General features: G+C 39.2%; 4 protein-coding genes across 5 annotated transcripts; 2 read left to right on the forward strand and 2 right to left on the reverse strand.

Annotated features, from left to right (window-relative positions):
* Positions 1-69: 69 nt before the first annotated feature.
* dusp22a (dual specificity phosphatase 22a) lies at positions 70-12,862 on the reverse strand. The gene is made up of 7 exons (XM_051380540.1): positions 12,541-12,862; positions 11,238-11,271; positions 10,472-10,554; positions 9,696-9,745; positions 5,952-6,026; positions 5,492-5,663; positions 70-1,819 (listed from the first exon to the last, which is right to left on the reverse strand). The coding sequence occupies exons 1-7, from the start codon at positions 12,559-12,561 to the stop codon at positions 1,634-1,636; spliced, it is 621 nt and encodes a 206-aa protein (XP_051236500.1). The 5' UTR covers positions 12,562-12,862; the 3' UTR covers positions 70-1,633.
* A 1,170-nt stretch (positions 12,863-14,032) lies between these two features.
* LOC127352284 (cytochrome c oxidase subunit 4 isoform 1, mitochondrial) lies at positions 14,033-16,747 on the reverse strand. 2 transcript variants are annotated; one of them, XM_051380547.1, is made up of 5 exons: positions 16,674-16,747; positions 15,798-15,874; positions 14,809-14,973; positions 14,562-14,693; positions 14,033-14,357 (listed from the first exon to the last, which is right to left on the reverse strand). In XM_051380547.1, exons 2-5 carry the CDS (start codon positions 15,871-15,873, stop codon positions 14,221-14,223), a joined length of 510 nt encoding a protein of 169 aa, XP_051236507.1. In that variant the 5' UTR covers position 15,874; positions 16,674-16,747; the 3' UTR covers positions 14,033-14,220. The 2 variants fall into 2 exon arrangements, with proteins under 2 accessions (XP_051236507.1, XP_051236508.1); XM_051380548.1 differs by lacking the exon at positions 16,674-16,747 and adding an exon at positions 16,575-16,669.
* Positions 16,748-16,798: 51 nt separating this feature from the next.
* Positions 16,799-20,040, forward strand: emc8 (ER membrane protein complex subunit 8). The gene is made up of 5 exons (XM_051380541.1): positions 16,799-17,321; positions 17,775-17,851; positions 17,961-18,030; positions 18,577-18,671; positions 18,813-20,040. The coding sequence occupies exons 1-5, from the start codon at positions 17,109-17,111 to the stop codon at positions 18,970-18,972; spliced, it is 615 nt and encodes a 204-aa protein (XP_051236501.1). The 5' UTR covers positions 16,799-17,108; the 3' UTR covers positions 18,973-20,040.
* A 1,364-nt stretch (positions 20,041-21,404) lies between these two features.
* On the forward strand, positions 21,405-24,018 carry gins2 (GINS complex subunit 2). Its single transcript, XM_051380543.1, has 5 exons — positions 21,405-21,605; positions 21,770-21,884; positions 22,718-22,817; positions 22,972-23,098; positions 23,572-24,018. The coding sequence occupies exons 1-5, from the start codon at positions 21,516-21,518 to the stop codon at positions 23,698-23,700; spliced, it is 561 nt and encodes a 186-aa protein (XP_051236503.1). The 5' UTR covers positions 21,405-21,515; the 3' UTR covers positions 23,701-24,018.
* Positions 24,019-24,056: the final 38 nt, after the last annotated feature.

Below are 24,056 nucleotides of genomic sequence, written 5' to 3' on the forward strand. Positions count from 1 at the left end.
ACCTTAATATAAAGTGTTACCAATTTTCTCTGCCCACAATTTATTTTACTTACACACAGACAAATACCATGGTGTTGATAGGACATATTTATTAGTATTTCCATTTTTTTTTTGTCAATCACTGCATTTTATTATAAAACACAAAGAAAAAACACCATAAATACGCAATTAAAACAGTTAACTGTACCCATGGATTTATCACACAAATTACCTAAAAATCAGCTTTGTCACAATAAAAAGATAAATCTGCTTCAGTAAAATCAGGAAGACTTAAGCATTTGGCCTGCAGAGATCCTTCATGTGTAGTTATAGGTTTACTCAGCCATATTTTATGTATCTTAAAAGGTATTACTTAAAGGAACATTTTGCTATTTTAAAACTTACTCCATATGTTACTACTAGTTGCGTGTCTTTAAATGGCCGCAGTATGAATCAGTGTTCTTTACAACTCTGTAGCCAAGTGAAGCCGCCTACTTTACCAAGAGATCCCATCACTAGCTTATCTCACGTAGGTTGATAATGGATTTACTACAGATGGTTTGACTGTTGTGCTTTATTTCTTGTGTGCTTTCCGCCTGATAAGTAAAAACAGTTTTGTTGGCTGGGAACTGCGTGCAGCTTTTGTACCCCAGCTACCCACCACTGTTACCTGAAAACAAGGTTCTATGTGGATTGTTGTTGCAGACATTGGTACACATAGTGTGCAGACGGCTTGAAATTTTACTCAAAGACGAATCAAAATGAAACCAACTATCAAGAAGTACCAACTGGAGTGAAAGAACAGTATTCAACTGGGTGTGAACAAATTCTGTTTACTCAATGGGCAGTGATGTGCAACAGTGATGTATGTATTGTAGTTATAACATCCCCAAGTGGCTAGCATATCTGCTAATGACAGTATGACCATTGTTTTGGTGTTGTGTACTATGAAACATGAAATGTCAATAGCGCTTACACATTTGACAGGTAAGCGGTGGTACTTGTTTTCCATAGGTTGTACATAATAACAGCCCACCAAGCATGCCATCTTCCCCAGCTGCATTATTGATTAAAGAGTTTACCAATAAGAGTCTGGACGGGACTGTAAACCAGTGCATGTCAGAATAAGTTGGCTGAATAATTGGCATCAAATTGGTGGCAGATTTGTCAATTTCATTGCCCATCAGCACAGACTAGACATCCACATAATTTGAGACAAAATGTTCCTTTAAGACGGCATTAATTAGTCGCGTCTTTAAGGCTACCGAGCTGAACATTGCAGGTGTAAAGACTTCACATGGAAGTGTAGTTTATTCATCATGGCTAAGGTGCTGAGGTGTTTAGAGTAAGGCGTCTGTGAGCACCGATACCCCTGTTGTGGCTGTATTCAGGAAGGGAACACGCTCAGTACTGATATTGAAGAAGAGTCTGTAGCCCAATTCTAAATCAACCTCCATTGCTTAAAAATTACAAGACAGATACAAATAAAAGTATGAAACATATACTTTAAGGGGGCCTTTATTTAATCCTATGCTTTTATAGTTGTACAAAGGCCTTAAATTCAGCTTGGGGTTGATTTGGAATTGAGTACAGATAATAACAACTGCCATTTACAGACAGCATTAGGCAGGACTTTGGCATGACCAGAGGTGTTTCAGCTGCTGCCTTCAGGATCATCAGGGCCGGGCGGCAGAGCACAGACACCTTGGTTTATCCAGCGCTGGTCTGCTCCTCTCCTCTGGCTCTCCCGTTGCTCTGTGTACTGGCTCAGCAGGGCACTCACCTGCTCCTGGTCATTTAACGGGCTGGGACGGAAACTGGACCGTAACCAAGCTCGGTACTGGGGACAAGAGAACAGATTAAAAACCTAACTCAGTCATTGTGTTAAGATCAAATTTCATTACATTGTTTACTAGTTTACTGACTACAGTTTCTGCATGTATATCTTGGGTCTGATAGGAAAATAAAATGTTCTTCTCACCAGCTATAAATCTACACACACACACACACATATACACACACTCATTTTCTTTGATTCAGATCTTTCTTTTTTATAAAGACGCCTGCTTTTCTTAGCATCAAGAACCAAAGATGATATCATAGTTGGAACTGAACTTGATTAAGTGAGCCCAATATAAAATGTATGTCATTAAAATTATAATCCATGTATTCAGTAACTTCTCAGTAAGAGGTTGAGGACTGAATGGGCACTTGGGAGACAGAAAGAGGGGGTGGGACAGAAAGTCTATGAAACACTTCTCAGGAACAGCCACCTCTCCCTAGACATTCCTGCTTACAGTAACCGGAGAGTCAGGAATTCCCCTTTACTCCTTTAAAAACTATTTTGGTTAAAAAGAAAAGAAAAGTTACAATTTTCCGTGTTCAATGGAACATCAGATTTGAATATGTACATTAACATAGCCTAAATCCAGTTGGTTGCCAGCTGTCCCTCGTGACAAAATAATCTGACAGGATATATCCAAGGTGCCTGAATGGATAGTTGGAAAGTCTGTTGATGACATCACAGTATTTTTTGTGTTAAAAAACTGAAGGGAAGCAATAAGCTGCTCTAAGTAAAGTATAAAGTAAAATAAAGTAAACTGTATTGGGGGTGGTGACATCATCACACAACAATTAGAAATCTGGCAATACAGTGAATGAAATGCTAAAATCTATTGAATGACATGCGGAAGCGTCTCCGTGTTGAATGTGAAAATACTCCTTTTGGCAGGTACTTTTTCTTTTAAGGTGGTAAAGAATCTAAATGGCTTTATGTGTGAAAGCATTTTGGGGGCTTTTTCAAGTGTTTCAGTTGTGGAGCACAAAAAACCAGAGGGTTTGGGGTGATAACTTCAGGGTTATGGGTCCCACATACATATTTTGGTCCTTTGGTCAGGTCACAGAGACATGTGAAGACCACTTGCAGCTGGCAAGTTGATGGTAGTAGACAGAAATAGCTTTTTGGAGATATATGCTATAGCAGTATAATTTGTGTGTAAAGGTTATTCAGAATATTATTTGAATATTTACTGTCGCTAGAATGCAGACTGTTTGTATTGTGTTGTATTTGTATTACATGGTGTAGCCTTCCTTTCCAGGAAAGATGTTAGTTCAACCACAGCAGCTGGTCAAAAAAGCAAAGAATTAACATTTCCGATGATGTCCAGGAATCATAAGTCTCTTGGTGCAATACCTTACTCTTTACGAAATACAGTGAAGTGAAAGTCACTCTAAATGTAATACATTCATCTTCCTAAAATTAGTATGCTCGCCCTCAACCCAAAAACCAAAACAGTACTTCACTGACTCATAACGTCAACATCAACTGTAAAAATTAATAAAGAATCAAAAGCACAGTATAAAGATAACACATCAATGAGGTGTTGGGCAACATTCTGATAATTATTGTGTCATCTTGAAATAGAAAATGAAACTTGTATCAAAGTCAAAAGGGGACAGCATTACAACCAGGCACCTAGAGTGGAATTTGTTCTTTTAGAGCTCAAGTCATTATCTTGGAGTCAAGACAAAATGTAGATTGGAGGCAGATAGCTAACTGTGGGAAGGCCCAGGTTTATCACCTAGCTGCTTCAGAATAATGACAGTTGACAAGGCACGAAACTTTTTGATTCTTTCAAAAGACTGAAAACAACCAAACATATAGTTACATGTAACACAACATATTTAATGCAAGCTGCAATAATATGATGGTCCCTATCAGTCTTTTAGCTCTCTGTAAATGGGATTATCAGGGTTTCTTGCCCAATTTGAGTCAATGTGGGAACCTGTTGTCATACCCCACTCTGGACTATTACAATATGTCTATGGACAATAAAGTTGAAAGTTTTTTTCTTTTACTAAATTTGCAGAGGACAGGCATATGATGTGCCCTTCAGTGTATTTACCAGGCTTTGTTACTATGACACGGTGCCAGTACACAATGTTGTTATAGCTGCATTAGTGAGAAGACTTCACTGATGTCTTAAGGATTCCTCACTTTCTATCTGAGGCAGATGTGGGAAAGGCACAAATAAAGAAATTCCATTTCCCCTAAAATCCTCGAAATCAGTGAAAAATCTACAAACAATGAGCAATTTTTTCAGTCATGTTATGTTGCAAGATGCTGACAGTAATGCAAAACACGTGATGAGCAGTACCAAGCTAATGCAATCCCAGCAAACCCCCTGCAGTTCCCCTTCTCTGCTCTGCTGGGTCAGTGCTACTGTAATAGAATCACACACTGGGTGCCTTGAGGTAACTAGAATGCTGCAAAAAGTTCACTGCTGTGAACAGCTACCTACTGTGTGTCCACATATAAACACATCCAGCCAACAGTAAAATGCTGTGGAGATGATTGCTAGAAAAAAATGCAAATAGAAATGTCCTTACTCCCTAAAATGTGGAAATATGATTTATACTCATCAAAGGCTTGAACCTGCAAGTGTGCAGCGTTTACATATTCTCAGGTGCATAGCTTGACATTTGCTCTGTATGAAAAATTCGCCAGACCAGATTGGACATGAAATTAGTTATAGAATTATAGAAATTAGAGTTAGTTTAAACTAGTATTTCCTATAAGTGGTGATATTCTTCAAAGTGAAAGTAAAAAAAGAAAAAGAAAATATGAGCATTATAGAGAAGGTCTTTGTGTCAGGATCATGGACTGTGTACCCTAAAAGGCTCCATCAAATAACAGAAATCCACTGTACAGATGCCCACAATGTTTTATGGACATATTGGACAGGTGAGTCACAATCTGCATTTAAACAGGACAATGACCTGTAATGTACACACACTGATTTCTGATGTTAATATAAGAATTAATATTGAGAATTGTTTTTCATATAACATTAAATCAAAAATATGAACCCAAACTTACACAAATAAAGTAAGATTCAGAAATGTGTGTTATATTTTACAGACTGAATAATTCTTGTTCTTGTTCATTTTATGCACTGTGCTGCTTTTCTCTGTCTGTAGCTAAGAATCTCAGCTCTGCCAGCTGAGTTGATGCTATACTGTGGTACAAACCATGCCTGTTTATTGGCCTCTACAGAAATAACAAGACGCATACAATCATAAAAACATTACACAGAAATAGTCCTGCATGAGACAGTCCACTGTAACTGTCAGGTATATTATGTTCCATGACAAAAAGAGCTACAACACTTGACAAGTTAACCACCGACTGCATGTGCAGCTTGATGGTCGTATGTGTCATATCCTGTGAGTTCTAGTGCACGTCTAAGTGACTTTAAATCACCAACAAAAGCACATAGCACACAAAAGCATTTATAGAATGCTAAAGAACTGTAGAGCTGCTGCTAGAAAAATGACAGTGATGAAAGAATAATTAAATCTGGCATTTTTAAACATCAAAATTGAAAGATTACCACTTAAAATACATTTTGACTTTAGTTTTCACTGAAACTCATAAATGGGGGCTGGGTTGGATGCTGTCTGTAGGTCTTGTGTGTGCATTCATTATGACTGAGTTCCTTGATGTGTTTACCTCTGAGACTTGTGTCACCTGGTACTCCTGCAGCTGCTGTTGGAAGCCATAGTTTGGGCCGACAAAGGAACGAACAGCCTTGACCGCAGACAGACACTCCTCCCAGCTGTATGGGGTGACAGTCATGAGGTAGGCCACCACCATGGTGGTGCTGCGGGACACACCTGCAAGGCTGCAGCAAAGCAAATCACACAGCCATTGGCATGAAGCATAAACACTTTATTTCTTGGTAATAGGTAATTTACAGAACCGGTACTGCACAATTTTCAAACTGTACCTTCAGGTACTGTATAAGATAAATGTTAAGTCTAAAACTAAACACTGATTCATTCTTCATAGTCTTGTTCTTGGTTCTCTCCTTTGAGTCATACGTTGATGAAACCCTGCATCCACAGTAAACACAGCATGACTCCCAGAAGCCAAAAAGAAGCTGGTTACAGGTTTAGCCATAAAAACCTACCAGTGAACGAGACAAGATCCACCATTCAGGCGACATTCATGGATGAAGCTGATGCATTCTTTAAAATGCTGTGATCTGGAAAGAAAAGCAATTACACAAAAACTCAATATATTACTAACTACTTTCAAAGTCTGGCAAAACAGATATATACAGCACACATTTTTCTGCAGTATTCAGTAGAAAATATGGAAACAGATGTTTTAGAATCAAGAATAACATTAGTACTGTTGCTCATCAAATCAGGAAACAAGCTTTATTAAGGTAGAGGGGTATATGGGTTGTAAAGCTAATAATAGGTTAAACGTTATAGGATATGAGAAAGAACACCTTGAACTGAAACTAGGCCCTAACTTTGTGTTTCAGTATGTTGCTGAAACTCTGATAATATAATACTGTTCTGATTTTGACTGAAGAAACTCCAGGTAACTCTCAAATATAGTCAGTCAAGTAGGTAGTTTTGATAGATTTTTGTTTGTTCTAAGTAACAGACACATTGACGAGTAGTGATTTGTCTTTCAACTACTCCAAGTTGTCATATGACAAAAAGGTCAGGTCTGCTCAAACAGAGAGTCTGTGGTAGACCAGAGTACAGACAACAGGGACAGACAAGGGAAGTGACTGTCCTCGTTTTTGTCTATCTGCAAAATTACATCAGCTTCCAGCATTCATTTATTCTGTGTTTTAAAATGTTCAAGCAAATTATTTTAACTTTACAACCAAAATACAGCACATAACCTCCAGCCTTATGGTGCATTCATGTTTACAAGTTTCTGCCCTCCAAACTACAATGTTAATCAAACGATGTGGAAGACTCTTCTCAAATATACAAGCCAAGTAGAGCTAAGAAACACTAAAACCACAATTCAATACTATTGTACCCCAACCGTAAAACACAAACAAAAACGAGTAAAAGATGCTTATTATATAGGATCACAAATATCCTCAGAATATAAATCTTCTCTGAAATGAAAATGAAGACAAAGCAGCACACTGTAGTGCAACTGCTCCTCAAATATCCTTGTTCACTGTCAGGAAACACTGATGGTGTTTTGCATAATCCAGAAGTGCATGGCTGATAGCACCGTCTCCTGAGGAGCCAATGCTGGTTACTCAATAGCAGACAGGATAACAGACTGGGGCTAAAATAGATTGGCTGCCACTTTTCTTTTTTCCTCCTTCTTGAGATCCAAACTCCTCTTCAAAAGATGTCTCCTCAGCACTTCCTAGCACAGAGGTTTCCGGCCATCTTGTTTAATATGCAGAAATCTACCTTGTGACAAAGATTTGAGGTTTTAACCAGCTGAATCCAGAGAATAATACTGAAACAAAAAATAATCTTATGATCTATCGCATATTTGTAATGCAAAAAGAGCATCTGCAATTCTATGGTATGATGAAATATAATTATATCGGCACGCATAAGAAATCATTTTCGAAACAAAACATATACCACCTTAGTTATAAACAAAGGATATGCAGATTCCTTGCACAAATGCGCGTCTCATTTTGGAAACGTTTAATGCAAATGAGTTCGCACCTTCATGCTCAGTGCACACTGTGCATTAAAAACATAGCAGGGTTTGTCACGAGAATGTTCACAAAAGAGGGGAATACCTGGCCCTCCACAACATGTACATGTGTATGTTAGCTACTATATAAATCAACATTTATGGTAATTCCAATTAAATATTTAAGGTAATTCAGAGAGTGCTGACATTACATCACTTTTACAATAACCTTGACGGCAGTGGTGACTGGCCTTGATGTCCTACTGGTAACTGACATTTAATCTGCTGCAGACTTGACGTTAATAGAAATGGATGTTTCTGAGACCATGACCAAGATCCGCAACTTTTGTTCGTTGTTTGTTTGTTTCTCAATTTATTCCTTTTACAAGGTGAGTTATGAAGTCTATTGAGACTGTGATTTAGGGCTGTACAAATGAACCTGACATCCATCCCAGGTGCTTTAAGGAAATATATGTTTTTTGAAACAGCTACAATTGCTCCAAAAAACAAACAAACAAAAAATAAACCAAAGCCAATGTGAGAAAGACGATCTCTCCTTAACATGGGAGGGGAGATCGGACCTGGCCATAGGGGCTCCCTAGCTGGTGGTGAGCATTGTGGGGTGTCAGTTGGCCTCACCGTTCCCGTCAGTCAGACCAGTGATTGTGACAGAGGGGTTTATTAAAGCCCTGGGTGGTCGAGGCCAACAGCCAGATGTCACACGAAGGTTTCCTTCCTCTGCTGCCTGAGGGAAGGACACTTGATTGCGACAGTGGAGGTCAGACACCCCCAACCCAATCAGCAACATCCAACCAAACCGAAACCTCAATTCTTCTTAACTTGCATTTTACCCAGCTCTGTTTTCTGTTTACCCCAGACAACTTCAATGACTGCCAAACTCAATGTCACAAGTCTTGGATCAAACAGAGTTAACTCTCCCAATCCAGGCCAAAAAAGCCTAACCTTTTGTTCAGTGTATTCACATATAAACTCCACATTAACTTACAGTTTAACAGCAGGTCTGTGTATTATAATTTTTCGCATCATGGTGGATCGGCATTTGAATCAGGAAAAAAGACGTTTGAGTTGAGAAACACTACTACAGGATCAGCCTGCATTCAGACAGGCAATGTGTAACATCTTTGTCTACTACGTTGTCAGTTAATTACTCATCCACCCTCAAAAGGTCCCCCCACTTTTCCCTTGTCACTGTCACTGCAGACTCTGGTGTTGACCTGTGGATGGTGTAATGAGCAATGTTCCTCCCGTTAGCAAGGATCTATCACAGAGATAGTATAATGCACTGGAGATGTATGCAACCCCTTCCTTCTATACAGAAACCCTGACCAACCAGCAGAAGGCACCAGTGCAGAACAACGACAACATCACCTCACCGATACTGAATTCAAAGTGGGCCGTCTGCTTGGGTTGTCAGACATGAGAATGCTCTTTTGCAACAACGCTCAATCAGCAAGGAACAACTGATGCTTCTGCTTTGTGCACGTCAGCCTGTGTGTTTAATCCAGAGTTACTGCAGCTAGTGTGGCACGAGATCAATACTGCAACCTACATAGAAATCAACTTAAATGCGATGATTAATGCGTTGTGTTAGTGACCACCACAAGGGCGGATAGACAGCTCATGCCTCTTTCAACACTGAGTCTGCCTCCTGGGGAACAATGACACACTGAACACACTTACTCCGTCTCTCTCTCTTACACAAAATATAAACTCTTGTTAGTGCTCACACATTACGACCATTACTTACTATACTTACACATAGAGATAAGATGAACATAACTGATAAATGATTTGAATAAACTAAGAGCTACTGGTCACTTTGCCCCCTGCCGTGCAGCTTAAATTTAGACACTCAGACATTTACTACTAACAATGATTTGTTTCATTTATAGTTTAACAACTACCACCAAGACTCATGCACTTAATAAAAAAATCAATAAATCCATTTTCCAAACTGTAAAAAAATCTTCATATAATCTTTGTAACAGTTTGCATTGGGCGATCACACCCTGAGCTTACAATCTGGGGGGTAATAGTGTTGAAATAATGCTGCATGACTCATTAGTGCTTGGGAAATTCATATGGGCAAGGACCTTTAAAATCTGATGATGGTGTGTGTGTGTGTGTGTGTGTGTGTGTGTGTGTGTGTGTGTGTGTGTGTGTGTGTGTGTGTGTGTGTGTGTGTGTGTGTATGTGTGTGTGTGTGTTTACTCACAGGTTCTGGCTGGGAGCATCAGCTGCATGAATACAAAGGTAGGTCATGTCCTGTAAAACATACATGAAAACTGTGTGAATGTAAATCTTTAACTGTATTTATTTAGTGACTAAAGCCTTGCATCCAGAACACTTTGTCTAAAAGTTTAACAGACTGGTGTTTCTTTCAATATAGTCAATATAATTCTCTTATATTAATGCTTTCTGGGGCGTAGCATTATTTAAATGAATATAAAGCAAATACATTTTTAACTCACTGTTCAAGACACACATAAGAAACTGACTGAACACTTGAATTTGTCTGACACCTGGATGTGACATGCTGAACATGTTTTGGGCTTTTCAACAACCAGATCCCCTATAACAATCCCTTTATTAACCTAGTGTTGAACAATAAATTTATTCCATAAATCAAATATCTCACACTTGAGTTACTGCCTCGTAATTACATTCAGATTTGAGCGGCTAAAGAAATTCTACATTGTTTATGGTATGATGATGGCACACACACACACACACACACACACACACACACACACACACACACATACACATACACATACACATACACATACACATACACACACACACACACACACACACACACACACACACACACACCATCAGTCTAGCTCAGGCACAAAACTCTGCTGCTCTGCAACTCATCACCACCCCCAGCTGGCTGACAGGACACATCACATTATTAGTATGCACAATCATACCCAAAAATCTCCAAGTGAAATGTCCACAGGAAGCCAACATGGATTTTCCACTAACCTCAAACACGGGCTTAGCATTGTTGTACACGGACAGGATGTGGGTGATGCCATTCTTAGACAGGCTTTCTTTGTTTTCTGAATCTGGGACAAAGAGAGAAAGGAATATATCTCACCAGTGACTTGTTAGTAAATTTTAACATCAACAGCTCTGTTATATTATATGCTGCTGCAGAACCAGAACCAGGCCTGTGAGCCGTTTGGAACATCATTTAGTACAGTTAGGCCTGTGGTCACTTGCTGCTGTCACTTATGCAACTAATTTTAGCCATTATGCTTGTGCCATCATGTGGAGCCCTCAGCAGCAGCAGCTAAAGTTAGAAAGCTGCAAATGCCACATTAACTGGGATGGGGTTTTTCCAGGCCAGGGAGTGACACACTAACACCTGTGGACTCTTGTTTTATGGGAAGCAACACCTTCTAGCTTCTTAAACGTCTTTTTTGTCAACAAGGCACTTACATCTTTTTACCCTACTAAATCTGTCCATCAGTCCAAGGCACAGCACTTAAATTAAAAACTTCACAAAGGTTTTTGTCAATATTATTTGGAAAAATACTGTGTGTTACATTAAACAGCCAATAAAATAAAATAAAGAAAGAATACTAAAGTGCTGCTACATGCTAGGAATCACCCTGCCGCTTATTCCTACATGCATTGATGGCCTATAATGGTGGCCTACTCAAACTGAAAGCCTTGCCCAACCCAGCAATACTGTACGTATCAAATTTACAAACATCAAATCAAAGTAACATCATGTTTGTCTCACCTCTTATGTTCCCGAGGTAGAGCCCGTCGACAACCTGTGAAGCAGCAGTCACAGACATGTTGCATTCAGGTTAGATGTTCATTACAGTCCAGCTTCAAAAACCTCACTTGAAAGGAACAAATGTCCCAGGGTGAGACAGATTGGATTTAAAGCTTAGGGCTTAAGAACCAAGTACCAGCAAAGGAAACATTCTCTGCAGCCATACAAGGCCCGAAGCAACGATGCATGATTATCAGAACAAAGTGATGAGTGGCAAGCAGCCACTGAGTGTTGCTGTACAACTTTGGTACAAGTACCATGAAGCTGCAGTTGTCTGAAGATAATTAAATGCTGGATTCACACTAATAAACCGTATGACTAACGCAGCCTGCGTATTCTTGTGGAAATCAAGAATGGAAATACAGACGGCCAATTTGATCAGTTTATGCAAATTTTTCAAACTAAATTAAATTTTACTTGTCTTACTTTAGTGACTCAGGTTTTAAAAATATTTTTTTAACATGTGTTGTTAAAATGTATTTTCACTTTCTTTTGACTAACTTATATATTGGACATTAGTGTAATTTTACATGTTAGCAGTGAACCTGAAGTAAATGGGAGGCTCACAGTACCTGGGCGGGCAGATACAAATGGTGGGCAAAAAAAAAAAAGGTATGATAATAAAGTAATAATCTATTGACTTGATCCTCAGAGCAAAGTTGCATGAGCCTGTTATCATTAGATTAGATCAGAGGTCAGAGGTCAGAGTCAGCCTCAGCAGTCCTGGCATGGATAAAGGCCTTGCTTTAGGGCACTTGAGGAGGCAGGAAGTGGGTGGGAGTTTTTTCAGGAGGGCAAAACCAAGCCACAGGGTTCAGGACCAGTCCCCCAGCCCATCCAACCAACCAGCTGTGCTGAGAGAACTCATGTGCATCGAACACAATCATTTGAATTAATTACAAATCTAGAAAAACAACATGTCTCAGCTGTGCCTGTGATTCCTGACTATATATGCAAGTGTCTGTGTCACATCAGCCGTGGCTACATTCTGAAACAAACTAATGCTTTCTAATGTCATCAGCTCTCACCCCGAGGCAGCTAACACATTATTATTGAAACACATTATTCATGAAGGGAACGAACTGCTGCACTTAAAGCTTGTGCACACACGATCCAGTGCGCGGTCTCTGCTTTATTGACACTGTCTATCACATCAGTGTGGGAAAGAGCACGCATCTACCACAAAGACTTTGTAGAGTTTTACCGCAAAACATTGACTCACAACAACATAACACCGGGACATGACACACAACCAAAAGCCTACCTTATTCATTCCATTGCCCATGATGACTTTGAACCAGTCTGCGACGAGCTACAAGACTTTAATATCTAGAACCGCTGCGATGTGTTAACATGGACTTTGAATCCAGATCGCGAGGCTGAGACTGATCTCCAATTCATAAAGCAGCCTTCGCTTGTGTCGCTATGTTTGTCCTCTAATCGACGACATTATGAACTTCCACCACCATGCCTGGTGCAGCAATGTTATTAAATCAGCCTTCACCTCGTCGCCTCAGCTACAACAACAGTTCAGTCATGCTGTATATCGTCTTCCGGATTGTTTTGACGTGAATTAACCAACCGGTTCATCCGGTAAGTGACATCATAGCGTGACGCCGTCAGCTCAGCTGTACTTCCTCAGCCTCACCTTCAGGGGGAGGACGTTAATGTTCATACGTTTAGACTTTACATATTCTGTCAGGGATTTATGTGCATAGTATGCGGAAACCGTAATTATACAATAATATATTGGTATATATTACATATTCTGCAACACGCACTTGGAAACATTATCATGATTCATTCATATAGTGAGCAAAATACACCAACATACTATATACTCTTATATACTAATTTGACTGTATGTAATGAAATAAATAGGCTCATATACAAATAACAGGCTATTATTGGGGTTATTGTGCGTTCTAATAATGGTAATATAACAAAATTCATTCAATATTAGGCCTAACTGTAAATAACCATACAGACTTAATAATTGTCTATTTATTGCGCTATATTTCAGAGCTCTCTTTTCCCAGTCAGGAGTAGTTTTCTGCAAATTTTCCTTTAAGGCTGGATACAACGTCCAAGTAGGGCAGCCTGTATGTAGCCTGAGAGGTAAAACCCAGGGCCAGAATAATATGTAAAGGCTGCTGTATAACTCTTAAGTGTATCAACATTTTATCAAGTTTTCTCACACCTGGTCTGTGGTAAGACGATAATATTCAGAGACTTCGGTAATAAAAAAACCCCCCGAAAATATCCAAGTGAGTGGGACACCCAATACCTGGTTGAAATTGTACCTATTCTTAATACACACCACCTACTGGAGGGGCATAGGTCACACCGAGTAATCCAGAAATTGACCAACTGTTAAAAGACAAACAAGTAGATTAACTTATATTATTATATTAATTATATTATAACCGATAATTTGCTGATGCCAATGTTTGTGGTTAAGTGGCACCTAAAGAAATGGTCAATTTTACCTCTAATTTAACTAAAATAAACAAAATAACATTCACTCTCTCATTCTTTAAAACAAAAATAACAAAAAAAAGTCCTACAAACTAGTGTAACAGATCACAGTAGTCAAAATATAATTTCAGATAGAAAACCACTAAAGCAACAAACTTTATATTCAAATTAACACATTTGATGTCTTGTTTTTTAAAATATGAAACAGTAATTTCATGTAAAAGCATTATTTATGTAGGAGGCACAATGTCAAAATCACAACAATTCACATGGAGAGGTTTTATCAGTTTAACAATTTTTATTCTTATTTTCTATAATACACAATGACCTTAAGAGGAAGTGGTCTTCCAGAAAGCACAGACTGAGGTAATGTGGACAATGGCTAAATACAGAAATATAAGTATTCTTGAATCTTTGAGTTGGTCTGACTTTATTTTCAAGTATGTGTTATGGTCCTCTGGGTCCTTTACTTTTTCCACTGCTTGTTTTCGTAGTCCCACTTGGATGCGAAGCCCTCCACTGGGTTCATTCTCATGTCCAATGTCCTCTGGAGCTCCTTTGCTTTGTACTCAGCATCAAAAGTATGTGGGACAGGTCCATACACTGTTAAGGGACGATACCAAATGTGTCACATAATAGGCTTACTCAGACTTCAAGCAATCATTGTAATCAAGATGATAATTACATTCCTTGTTGTTTGTATTTATTATATTTTGAAAAAAAAAAAGGTATCGCTACACACAACCTTGAACAGATTTGCAGACACATCATTGCCAATTTTGCCATTATACTTTTTGGAAGACTTACCATACTTTCTCTGCCAGAGCACAACCAGGCCAGTGAAGCCAATTAAGAACATCATCCCTCCAACCACAGACTTCCACTCAGATGATCCCTGGTTCATCTCAGCAAAGCTCTGCTTGAAGCTGATGCGGTACACTGAACATTGGAAACACACACAATCCAGATGATTATAATTTTAATAGATGAAAAATGACTTTACTATCAGATATGCATCTTATAAAAAGCAGAGTGTTGTGCAGTTAGGTCCTACATGCAATCTTCTCCTCATTAGAGAGTGCAGCCCAGGAGCCGATCTCCTTCTCCTTCAGGGACTTCTGCTCTGGACTCAGGTTCTGCACATAGCAGACATCCGGGAGGGGATTCTCCCGCCTGTCGAAGTAGGCAGGCAGAGTGTATTCCTCTACCTTAGCAACACCTGCAGGGGATGAACCAGAATGATTCGTCAAATAAGTTTTGCAAACACTTAATGCCTTCATTCAATTTAACCTTCTCTGAAATGTCATGTGTATTGCAAGATAAAAACGTTTTGGTTTTATATTTTATGGAAGACTATGCTGTTAAACGTTCAGAGAATAAGCACGGTGTTGACTGCTGTGAGATTTGCGCTGCTGGTTTGTCATTCAATCTTGCTCCATGTCACATGGAGTATTCCTCAGGTTCTCCAGTAAATTGTTCTTTTGGCCTAACTCTGAGTCTTGTCAATACACTGTGAAATATTCAATTTGCTGAAATTATGAATATTAAAAAAATGATGACACTCTTGAGAATTAACTGTAAAATAAATGGTACCCTCCTAGAGCCATCAGTAATACCTGAATGAGTGCCAGTCCAGCTGAAAGTACTTGCACTTGGAAGAAACTATGCTGATACAAATATTTTAATGAGTTGTGTTTTTTCACTCAGATGTTTTCCTGGTGGCTGGAAAACATGTTTACAGGGTGGCAATTCTTTAATCTACTGTAAGTGAAGTGCCAGATGTACATAGCTTATGTTTCAGGTAATGGTGAGATGGGAGGAAAGATAAAGCAGGTCCTCTACACCAGCCAGACTCACATTACAGGGAGGTTTTGCGTTTTATGGGACTTGGAAAAACACGTGATGTTGCGCCGGGACCCTACTGTAATCATCAATGTAGATGTCTCAAAAGTAAAAAACTAAATGAGGCACAAACTCAATCTACTGTATTATCACCCCTGCCAAAAATAGAAAGTACTCCATGTCATTTCAGATCATACACACCATGTCCTCCACGTAGGCAGACAGATGTGGAAATGGCACGTTTGCCAACAAGGTGAAGGGCTCTGGTGGCCAGCATTCTGCAGAAACATATCAGATATTAACTCACCAAGCAATTTACATAAAGTCATCAGCATGTTCACACATCCTCCATACCACTATATTGATCTTTCAACATTTACTGTTAACGTTTACTGAGGTTACTATGAAGAATGATCCAGTTTCTTCAGGGGACACAAATTAGGAATCAACAATAACTCAGCTAAGCTGGACGGAGCAGGTGTTTTCAAGGACAGGTAAATGGTCGCAAGTCTATAATATAAAGCGATTTTCGGCATCTGCCAGTTGTTTAAAACTCAGTGTCATTAGTAGCGTAAAACCACTAATAAGACCATGAACTCATTTGCATGTGCGGTGACTTCTTGTTGTGACTGTCGTTCACACCAAAGGTCCAGCGTTAGCTAACTGACATCTCCTGATAAGCTAATGTTAGCGTTAGCTGCAAACACAAGGTCACAGCACCCCGGGGGGAAATTAACCACAGATATTCCCGTTTCTTTCAGACAATAATGTACACTTCAGTACTTCCTCACTGACTGAGACTGCATTTACATGAACCCATAGCGGACCACTTCAACATTTACTGTCTACGCCAACACATCCGCACACACGAATCTGAAGCTAAATGCTAACGACGGCTAGCGTTAGCCCGTCCTACAAAGTCACTAATACACAATCGATTATTTCAAATGGCGGATTCACCCCGGGGCCACGACCTACACCGAGGAGTGAGTATGAGTCCGCGGTACAGGGTGGTGTGTGTCTATGTGGTTAGAGGAAGACGCCGTTGATGAAATAATACCACCGAGCTGTCTTTACCTTGTTCACGTCCGCCAGTGGGCCGAAAGGAAGTGTGCCAGCGAGCGGAAAGACGTAAACTAAAATTAGGTCAAACTAGGACAGATGGTCGCGCTTTACGACGGTTTCACTCTGCTTTACGGCACCACCGGTGCTGCAGTAACGAGTGGAAGGTGGAAGTGAGATTAGCTCCTTTGGCTACATTTCGTGACACTGAGTAAATTAAAAAATAAAATAACCTGCTACTGATTTACACTACTCGTTAAAGCTTACATGTACGCGTTAGAAGGCACGGCGTCGACCACGTATTCTGACAGTAAGGTGTCTGCGGAGGGACATATCCACTTTGGTCCGTGCATTATATGTACCGTGAGCTAACGATAGCAGGCAGCGAGGCGTGTAGCCACTCAACTTCTCGGACAGGCGCCACCGATTTTGGCCTATTTTCTCCTAAACATGCCTATTCAGCTAACAAGTCAGGCTTACTGTAAAATGCTTTTACATGCCGCCAAGTATCCTCACTGCGCCGTGAATGGACTGCTGGTGGCAGAAAAAACCAAGGAGAAAAAGAAGGACAGCCACAGTGAGCCGGTTTTGTGTGTGGACTGTGTGCCGCTGTTTCACGGCACTCTTGCTCTGGCACCGATGCTAGAAGTAGCTTTAACACTGGTAAGTAGCCGCCGAGCAGCATTTACGCTTACATTACAACTAATGCAGGCTAATACCACTGAAGTTAGGTTTCTGTTGAAAGTGCTCTAAAGGTTTGATTTTAACTTCACGGTGATCTAGTAGGCGGTTTTTATGACGTGCTGTTGAATTGTGTTACACTAACAGGTGTTTTTTTTTAAATATATGAACTGTTAAATAATTAGAGTAAGTTAAATACTAGAATCAACCACCAGTATAATGAAATACACTTTTCAAATGGTAAATATGAAACATTTGAATGAACAGCTCTCTAACATTATAAACAATAAAACTTTGCAGGGCAGTTTTCTGTTAAATTCGTTTAAACTATGAACCTCATAAACTGGCAACTAACTGTTTTTTCTGTCTCTTGTTGAATGAATTTGGTCTGACCTCTGCTGTTCTTCTGTCCTTTCACATTGTCTGACTCCACAGATCGATACCTGGTGTAAAGAAAATAACTATGTCATTGTTGGATATTATCAAGCCAATGAACGCAAAAAGGATTCAAGGTAATGGACACTTCCACCCTGTTGTTTCAGTAAAACAACCCGTTACAAACTTTGCCCCAATCTCCTCTGGACTCTTAATGCACTAAATGTTCGGTCCTCTCTTTTACAGACCCAACCAAGTTGCAGAAAAAGTGGCTGCCAGGATTTCTGAGAACTTCAGTGAAGCAGCCATTGTTATGGTAATACGGTAGTAAAGTTATATGAATACTTTATGATTTTTCCAATGCATGTGGTGCAGTTTTAGTAAAACATATATGTTCATTTTACCTTCCAGGCAGCCACTGGTTTTAGTTCAGCAAAGTATAAAAATCCACTTATGGAAAAACCGCAATAGATCATTTCACAGCAAATGTAATCAGTGGCTCCACTATCTGAGATTTGATATTTGGCTGCAGAACATTGTGAACACTGTACAAACTGAAAGAGATGATGTGAGTTTATTTTAGCTGCCTCTTAAGTTTGGGATGTCAGCGCTTCTCACTAGCACTAATGCTGAAGACTTAGTGTCTGCTAAATGATATAATAATAATAATAATAATAATGTACAGACAAAAAGGCTGTAATATGCTTCTAAAATTGGTTAGCAGCATTGTAATAGAAACATGCAAAACACTGGTCTGGTCTTGTAAAGCTTTACATAACACATGTTGTTATTTCCTAGAATCTCACCAGGATCATAGTTTCCACTTAATCTCTTCTAATTTTCTGTTTTTCTCCCCCCTCAGGTGGACAACAGTAGGTTAACAATTAGCTGTTTTGAACCCATTGTGCTCATTTATGATCATCATGAAAACAAGTGGAAAAGCAGAGAAGTAACTTCGTAAGTGTGTCTGTGTTAAGAGCTATTTCACTGCAAGACTTGCAAGAACTTAAAATATTTATTCAGAATATTCAGAAACAGTGTATGTTGTATATGTTTTAGGTGTTGATTGCCAAACTAATGTTTTCGTCTGTTCTCCAGTGACTGCTTCGAGGACTGGGGCGAAGCCCAGAAGATCACATCCGCTCTGTTGGAGGGCAGGTCCTACGAGAACTTGATTGACTTTGACAATCACTTGGATGATCTAAGGAACGACTGGACCAACCCTGTGATCAACAAGTCTGTCCTGGATCTGTGCTAAAACCCTCAGTCAGGAGTAACCTGGACACGCACACAGAAATATTGCTGCCACTTCAGCATGCATGATGCTACTTATCGTGTAGCACAGGAGTACAAAAATGCTGAACGCATAGTCTTTGTTCCATCAAAAGGCTCCCATACTGATGGGAACTTGTGGAGCACTGACCAGCGCCATATGTGCACTGTTGGTATGTGTCCACCTTTACAAGGTGATACTGATAAAGGCAATTATGTTTTTGAATGCAACTTAAATGAGTTTTTTTTCTGCAATGGTTTGTGTTTATTCATAGTTGTGTGCATTAAGTTAAATTCTAGAGTATTTTATCTGTTTTTCCCTCTTTTACAGCCAGTAGCCATAAAGGGATCCTAAATTATATTAAAAAAAAGTGATGATTGTACTACTGACATATGATTTAAATATGTTCCTTATTAAATGTATTAAATTTCTAGTTTGCTATGAGCCCTGAAACAAAATTCACACGTAGAGCTGTAGTCTGAGGACGTTTGTGGGAAGGTTAATAAAACACTTGTAAGAAGAACGTATAGGCAGAACCAGAGAGACGGCAGTCTTAAAGGTTTTTCTTATCGGACTGTATGTCATCTAACTTCAGTCCTTCTGTTGAGGCACCAGCAATGACAATGGGATGATTGACTCAAGAGCTTTGACTTTAAGTAATTAATGCTCACACAAACATTTCTATGATGTGTTTCTCCTGTTACGGTCACTGGTGTGCTTTAGAACGTCGGCGTATTGGGTTTTGATTGTTCTGGTAGATTTGTTCAGAAATATAATGCACTGAATCAGATCACATGGATGTGTGAATTCTGTTTTATGTTGGATATCTGTTTTAAGGATTAGGAAATAGTATTTATTTATACTTAAATGACCACTCTAAATCCTACTATTTAATAAATAATCTTAAAAATTTAAATACTTAATGTGAAGATGCATAACTACTTTTGTATTTGAGATTAGAATTAATAAGAGCTAGTTACTTAAATAATTGTGTGGACAAATTTTTTTACAGACATTTTATGAACTGAATGTACAATGAAACTTTTGAAACTATCAGTTTTTGTCAGACTCATCATTGGCTCTACAGTTTAGAAAAGGGTTTATAAAGTTTTAAAACTCAGCTCATAGATGGTTTTCCTGCTCTATCAGTAACACACGTTACACAGATTATGTCGTATCTGCTCCGAACAGGTAGAATGGAGAATAATAAGAAAAATAATTTCTTATTTCAATTTGCATGACATGACATTTATAAAAAATAAACTTACATTACTTACATGCTAAGAATGTAGAGAGATAAATACTTTAATAATCCCAGAAGGAAACTCAGTAATTACAGATACCCTAAACTTCATCTCTTCTAAATAATGAATGAAGTTTACTAACTCATGTGATTTAGACACTTCAAAGCCTAAAACTGTCCTAGATGTAATTTCCTGCCATTCCCTTACGAGAAGTGATGATTCACAATGCATGTTGTTAAAAATAACCAGGAAACTATGCAGATCTTTCCTGACTTACATTTTATGTTTTCTCTTGCCGGCCCTTCTGAACTTTCCTTTGTCTTCAATGTATCATCATTATGTAGCACCCACTGAAATCTGTCCTAGACTTTGCACAAAGAAATGTCACATGCCCAGATGAAAATCCTTCACACTTCACCACAGTATGATCTTATTAGCATGTGCAGTAGGCTTTTTGTGAATCCTGAAAGCAGACTATTTTGGCTCTTACAGCAAGCTGTCAGATCATCAGCTCATGACAACAGAAAGTGTTCATACTTTAGCCACTTACAGCTATATAATTATTAGAAAAGAGTCATCACGAGAGTATTCATTGTTCTTATGTAATCAAGGTTCAAACTAATAATTGTTGATTAATGTACAGATTATTTTCCAAATGTATTTGGTTTATCACAAAAGTGCCCAACAGAATTCTCAGAGCTCAATGTCTTCTTGTTTTAAACAACAATCCAAAATGTAAGCTTACATTTTTATAGAAAAGAGAAGTGGCTAATACTATAAAAAAAAAACCATATGAAAGGAAGACGTGTAAGAATAAGAAATAGAGAAAATAATATTTAAATAGATGTCACAAATGCGGAATTGCCACATACAGACCTTCATAAAGACAACCTCCTGTGTATCACTTGGTATATATTGCCACCTAGTGGTGCCTACCTGTAGCGCTTGTTACTGTCACGTGACACACTTCCTTTAGGCCAGAAAAAAACAAAAAACAACAAAAAACAGGACCCGTAATGCGTCAGTAAACAGCCTTCAAACTATAGTTTTCTGTAAATATGCAGATACGTAAGCGTGCGGAGGATCACAGACAAACAGCGAAATGGTTAAAGTCAACAAAACGATACAAAGTGCTCCGAGCGCGACATTACGTCGCCTGTTGATGACGATGTTGTGTTATCCTGAGTTCACGCAGCCTGCAGCGCGGGAACAGTCAGCAGTGTGGATCTGAGGGTGAAGTCTCTGTCAGTACAATAACCCAGACAGACAGACAGACAGACAGCTATGGATCCGTCGGAGGTAGAGTTCCTCGCCGAGAAAGAGATGGTGAAGATTATACCAAATTTCAGTCTAGACAAGGTCTATTTGATCGGGGTAAGTGACTCAGTTGTATGTGTAAACAGTTGTTTACGGATAACTCAACACAACGTCGGCCAGCTAATGTTTATATGTTAATGAAAGTGGAAGTGGGAGTCAAGGGGCTCTGTGTGTCAACTATTGTGTTTTGCGTGATACAATCTGGGTCTTTATGTTTCCAGGGAGACCTGGGCCCCTTCAACCCCGGACTGCCAGTCGATGTTCCTGTGTGGCTGGCCCTTAATCTGAAACAGAGACAGAAATGCAGAATTGTTCCTCCTGCGTGGATGGATGTTGGTAAGATATGATACAGATACATGGTATGTTTTCAAGCTGCCAGGATAGTTGAATCCCTATAAGGCCAGAGGATTGCTGCAGAAATGACATTGTTTTTTAAAGTTTTCTGTCCATTTAACCAAATATATCTGATACCACAACATGTATTTTTACCAGCGTTTAAGAGGCTAAACTTTAAATCTGCCTTTTCACAGTACAAAAATAAACAAATAATTAGGATCACTCTTTTGCATTAGACATGTGAAGATTTGGTGTACAGATGGGATCAAAGATTACTGCATTCATCCAGAATCAGAAGTACACAATATAATGACATTACTGAAATCCTTTTAGGTTGCTTAAGAGAGTCAGTCATAGCATTTGTGTTGTTGTTGTTGTTGTTGTTATTATTTACACTTGAAAACCAGTGTGTTGGGTTGAATTTGAACTTTTTGAATGTGTGCTGGTAGCTTATGAGTAGCTTAGTTGCAGATCGTATCTCCGTCGCTTCCCTCTCCCCTTCCAAACGCAAAAGAGAAAAAAGATGGTGGTTCAACATGGCAGACTCACTGTCCTCCTCTGTAGATCGAAACGGCTCATTCTAAGGCAACAAAAACATAATTCCTATATTCAGGAGATTATACACTAATGAAAACATACCTATAAATATAATATTCCATTTCTGCCACTAAATTCTCATGTCTCATAAATGTTTCACACTGGACCGTTTTAAGGAAAGGGTTCACATTATTTTGTATTTTTGTTATTGTAAACAAATGCCACAAAAGACAAACCAACACTCACTGTGGTTCTTTAAAGACTGTTCTGACTCGCCTGCTGTTGATACTGTGCAGAGAAACTGGAGGAGATGCGAGACCTCGAGAGGAAAGAAGATATGTTTACACCTGTTCCCAGTCCTTACTACATGGAACTGACCAAACTGCTACTGAACTAGTGAGTCATTGAAACTGAAGTAATCCCCATGCAGAAATAACGGTCTTACTGTGCTCATGGTATTCACAGTGTATTTAACAGTTTGTGAAAATGCTCCCTCGTTGACTGTGTATGCGGCACCGTGCCTTACGTGATAGCTTGTGTGTGTCTCTAGTGCGTCGGACAACATCCCCAAAGCAGATGAGATCCGCACGCTGGTCAAAGACATCTGGGACACACGTGTTGCCAAACTCCGCCTCTCTGCAGACAGCTTCATCAGTCAGATGGAGGCTCACGCCAAGGTAAAACCGATCACAAAGAATCACACGCTGAGCATTAATTATAGGACTATAGGAATATTGTAGGACTAAAACAATTAGTCAAATAATTGATTAGTCAGTTAGTTCAAATGCTCACTGGCGGTTGTGTTGAAATTTAAGAAATATGTAAGCACCTTGTATTTACTTTTGAGCTCCAAAGAGCATCTTCAAGTGATGAAAAAACTAATTAATTCAAACATTTTGTTGAACCTTGGAGCCCCGGGATTGTTTCTTTTCAACAGGATTAACAGCCATGGTCACAGTGTCTTCCAAAATAATGGGCATAATCTTTTTATCCCCTCATCATGTGGACTTGCTGCTTCTTGTTTTACTGTCATATTAAGCTTCAGCACATATGAGCACAAGCGCTCACAGCATTCATTAGAGAACATGTTTTCACTTGTTTATGTGTTTAAAACAGAGCATGTGTCTTCCTTCCTTCCTTCCCTCTATAGCTGGACAATCTGACTCTGATGGAGATCAACACCATACGAGCGTTCCTTCTTGACTCTCTCAACTGCATGTACAAACTACGCTCCAATATGCAGCCCGGTTCAAGTAAGGGACAGCTCACAGACTACTGATCCACAACATCAAGGCCTGCTGGAAAAGGTCTGGATCTGGCCCCAATAATGTGGGAAGACTGGGGTTAAAGCCATGGACTGAGGGACTTACTCACTAGGCCCTTCATTACTCAAAAGACTGTTTTCTCAGAAATTGAGATTTATGTTAATGGCTGATTGAAGCTAACTGAGTTTCGCTCACTCCCGAGGGACACATGTAGGTTGTACATGTATCTGCCGTTTAAAATTTGTCCATATTTAACTTAATTTGGGATGCTCACTGTAGTTTAAAACCCTTCTTGTATATGTTAAGTGAAACAATAAATGTATTTGTGCGTATGGCTAGGTTATATAAGTATACTCATTTTCATGTTTGG

The sequence above is a fragment of the Dicentrarchus labrax genome, unplaced genomic scaffold, assembly GCF_905237075.1.
Source record: "Dicentrarchus labrax unplaced genomic scaffold, dlabrax2021, whole genome shotgun sequence".
In the NCBI taxonomy this organism is placed as follows: Eukaryota; Metazoa; Chordata; class Actinopteri; family Moronidae; genus Dicentrarchus; species Dicentrarchus labrax.

Excerpts from the sequence above, each read along its gene's own strand:
- dusp22a (XM_051380540.1), bottom strand. The coding sequence starts at position 12,561 with ATGGGCAATGGAATGAATAAG. Across the intron at positions 10,555-11,237 it reads CTACCTCGGGAACATAAGAG|ATTCAGAAAACAAAGAAAGC; the intron begins GTGAGACAAACA and ends TCTTTGTCCCAG. Across the intron at positions 6,027-9,695 it reads GATGCTCCCAGCCAGAACCT|ATCACAGCATTTTAAAGAAT; the intron begins GTGAGTAAACAC and ends TTTTCTTTCCAG.
- LOC127352284 (XM_051380547.1), bottom strand. The coding sequence starts at position 15,873 with ATGCTGGCCACCAGAGCCCTTCACCTTGTTGGCAAACGTGCCATTTCC. Across the intron at positions 14,974-15,797 it reads CTGCCTACGTGGAGGACATG|GTGTTGCTAAGGTAGAGGAA; the intron begins GTGTGTATGATC and ends CATCCCCTGCAG. Across the intron at positions 14,358-14,561 it reads GCTCTGGCAGAGAAAGTATG|TGTATGGACCTGTCCCACAT; the intron begins GTAAGTCTTCCA and ends GTCCCTTAACAG.
- emc8 (XM_051380541.1), top strand. The coding sequence starts at position 17,109 with ATGCCTATTCAGCTAACAAGTCAGGCTTACTGTAAAATGCTTTTACAT. Across the intron at positions 17,322-17,774 it reads TAGAAGTAGCTTTAACACTG|ATCGATACCTGGTGTAAAGA; the intron begins GTAAGTAGCCGC and ends CTGACTCCACAG. Across the intron at positions 18,672-18,812 it reads AAAAGCAGAGAAGTAACTTC|TGACTGCTTCGAGGACTGGG; the intron begins GTAAGTGTGTCT and ends TCTGTTCTCCAG.
- gins2 (XM_051380543.1), top strand. The coding sequence starts at position 21,516 with ATGGATCCGTCGGAGGTAGAGTTCCTCGCCGAGAAAGAGATGGTGAAG. Across the intron at positions 21,606-21,769 it reads ACAAGGTCTATTTGATCGGG|GGAGACCTGGGCCCCTTCAA; the intron begins GTAAGTGACTCA and ends TTATGTTTCCAG. Across the intron at positions 21,885-22,717 it reads TCCTGCGTGGATGGATGTTG|AGAAACTGGAGGAGATGCGA; the intron begins GTAAGATATGAT and ends GATACTGTGCAG.